Source organism: Nicotiana tabacum, chromosome 6, assembly GCF_000715075.1.
Source record: "Nicotiana tabacum cultivar K326 chromosome 6, ASM71507v2, whole genome shotgun sequence".
Lineage (NCBI taxonomy): Eukaryota > Viridiplantae > Streptophyta > Magnoliopsida > Solanales > Solanaceae > Nicotiana > Nicotiana tabacum.
Genome location: NC_134085.1, coordinates 53,294,959 through 53,297,398, shown reverse-complemented (window position 1 = coordinate 53,297,398; position 2,440 = coordinate 53,294,959). Strand labels below are relative to the sequence as shown.

Below are 2,440 nucleotides of genomic sequence, written 5' to 3'. Positions count from 1 at the left end.
CCCATGCTCAATTTCACCAATTGAGTCTTCAATGATTAATAATTGGCTAATCCTTCTTCAATCTCCCTCAATTTGTTCACCAACCGTAAAAGGACAAACCTAGAACGCTCATCAATATCATCATCTCTCCATCGAAAAAATTTACAAGACTTGGTTTGAAATTTGAAGAGAAATAAATCATTTCAAAGTAACCATAAAATAGGGACAATAACAATCTAATTGCCAAAATACTTACACTATAGTATGGACAAGATCAGAACCGTTTTCCAGGGTTCCTAGTCGACCAAGAAGTTTCCAATGGCAGCAAATCTCCATGCTTGCAATGCACCTTCAGATTCAACAATGGTTCATACTCGTCCATACAAAGTTGATTCAAGTTGATTCCTGCTATTTCAAACACTGAAAAACGAAGAATTAGCCCAGATTAATTTCAATCAAGAACCCTAAAAATAATTTATAAAATATGACTAAGAAAATTAAAGATTGAGGAGGAGAAGTTAATACTATACAAGAAGGCTGCAATGCGCAAAAAAAAAAACTCTTTCGATTCACCAAAATTGAGCTTCAATGGCAGATGAAATTGGGTGTGGAAGAAGAGAAAGAACTTTAACCTAATAAAAGAATTTTAGCCTAATGGAAGTATGTGACAGTTAAATAAAGGAATGGAAGTATAAATTATGTATTCACGCGCTCACAAATCGTGCAGACACGTTGTGTGCCAGCTGGGCCACGAATGTGTATTTTAATTTACTAAAAGTTTATACAGGGGGTCATAGGACACCCATGTTTTTAAGGGGTGCAATTGGCACTTTGGTACAACTCCAATGGGATAATTATGTATTATCCCTAAATATTATCGTTTGTCGTTGTTTCATGATGTCACGTATCAGCAATATAAAGTATAAACTTGTAGTATTATAAAGAAAAATTATGGTACATAGTAGAATTATTATATAAAAATATAGGATAAAAAATTATTTAATAATAATAAAGGATAAGATAAGAGAAAAAGAAAAGGTAACGACGTGACCACACCAAATCGGTCGTTACATAAAGTGGCACTTTTTGTCGTTACGTAATGGCAGGTTTAACGATACGACACAATAAAATTTAAGTAACAATCAAAACAAACATTGTATTTAAAATAACAATACGATACAATACAGTATATAACAACCATCCAAACAAGATTTTATCTTATTTAAAAATAAAATTTACATATATTAAAATTTTAGATAACAATGATACCACACAAAAAGTAATTTTAGTCACAATATTTCTAATTACCTGGAAAGTGGTAATTATAATTATATTTGATTTTGTAGTTCTAAAAATACATGAATGACTTCCTGGCCACTTAAACCTGTAGGGCTTTTGAAAGCCGATACATGAACTTTGGATTTTTCCCATTTGGACACTCCAACTTAACAAAATGGGTACTAATAAATATTTTTGACCGTTGACCATGCCTATGTGGAAGCACTGCAGCTGACATGGCTAAACTCTATGCAAATCACGCTGCCAAGGCGCATGAATAGTATTGTTTTTACTAAAAAAATTAGAATTAGAATAAAATATAAATAAAAAAAGAAAAAGAAAAAAAGACTTTTCCCCTCCCCTTCCAATTCTTTCGTCTTCCTAGCATGTATTCATAAAATTGCCTAAATTCATCTCTTAAAGAGCAGCAGCAATTCTTCCAGCAACTTGGTCAAAATCACGTTGGCTATTGGATGTTATTCTCCTCCACCCTTAGGATCAAAGTCAACGATGTTCATGTTCTGCAATTGCTGAAGTATGTTGAGTGCAACTGAACCATTGCTCTTACAGAAATGACGAGGGCGGCTGCCATTCCTTTAGTTACCACTATAGATTCTTCGGAATCCACCAACAACAATACCACCCCTCAAATATATCTTCCTTGCCATAGAAGCAGCTCTAATGTAGTACCAACCAGGGTCATATGCAGCAAGCTCTTTGAGTTTACCAGTCATGACGAGATTAGTCCACTCAGGAAGCTCCATCTTGCCGGAACGCTTGAGGTGAGCGGCATAAGCCTTCACAAATTCGTGATGGGAAACATCTTTCATGGTTCTCGCTGCCTCCATCTTCACTTCTGCTGCTGTTGCGGCGCTGAAGCAGATCTCTCTTTAGGTTGCTCCAGCGAGGGTACAGATTAATATTGGGTATGTTTCAGGCATTTTTTCTTTTTTTTCCATTTTTGTATTTGTAACTTTTTTTTTCCTGATTTTGTATTTAAAAATGGGACCTACAAATAACACATGGCAAGTAATAAATATCTTAGCATGATGTGTTGTACATGTCAGTGCAATTGATATACACGCTCTGGTGGATGTGTTTATTAGTACCCATTTTGTCAAGTTGGAGTGTTCAAATGGAAAAGTCCAAAGTTCGTGTATCGGCTTTCAAAAGCCCTACAAGT

At 35.0% G+C, this 2,440-nt stretch overlaps 1 protein-coding gene across 1 annotated transcript; it reads right to left on the bottom strand.

Annotated features, from left to right (window-relative positions):
* Positions 1 to 253: 253 nt before the first annotated feature.
* Positions 254 to 2,105, bottom strand: LOC107794065 (small ribosomal subunit protein eS19x-like). The gene is made up of 2 exons (XM_075255371.1): positions 1,862 to 2,105; positions 254 to 399 (listed from the first exon to the last, which is right to left on the bottom strand). The coding sequence occupies exons 1-2, from the start codon at positions 2,103 to 2,105 to the stop codon at positions 254 to 256; spliced, it is 390 nt and encodes a 129-aa protein (XP_075111472.1).
* Positions 2,106 to 2,440: the final 335 nt, after the last annotated feature.

Excerpts from the sequence above, each read along its gene's own strand:
- LOC107794065 (XM_075255371.1), bottom strand. The coding sequence starts at position 2,105 with ATGGAGGCAGCGAGAACCATGAAAGATGTTTCCCATCACGAATTTGTG. Across the intron at positions 400-1,861 it reads ATTCCGAAGAATCTATAGTG|TGTTTGAAATAGCAGGAATC; the intron begins GTAACTAAAGGA and ends TTCGTTTTTCAG.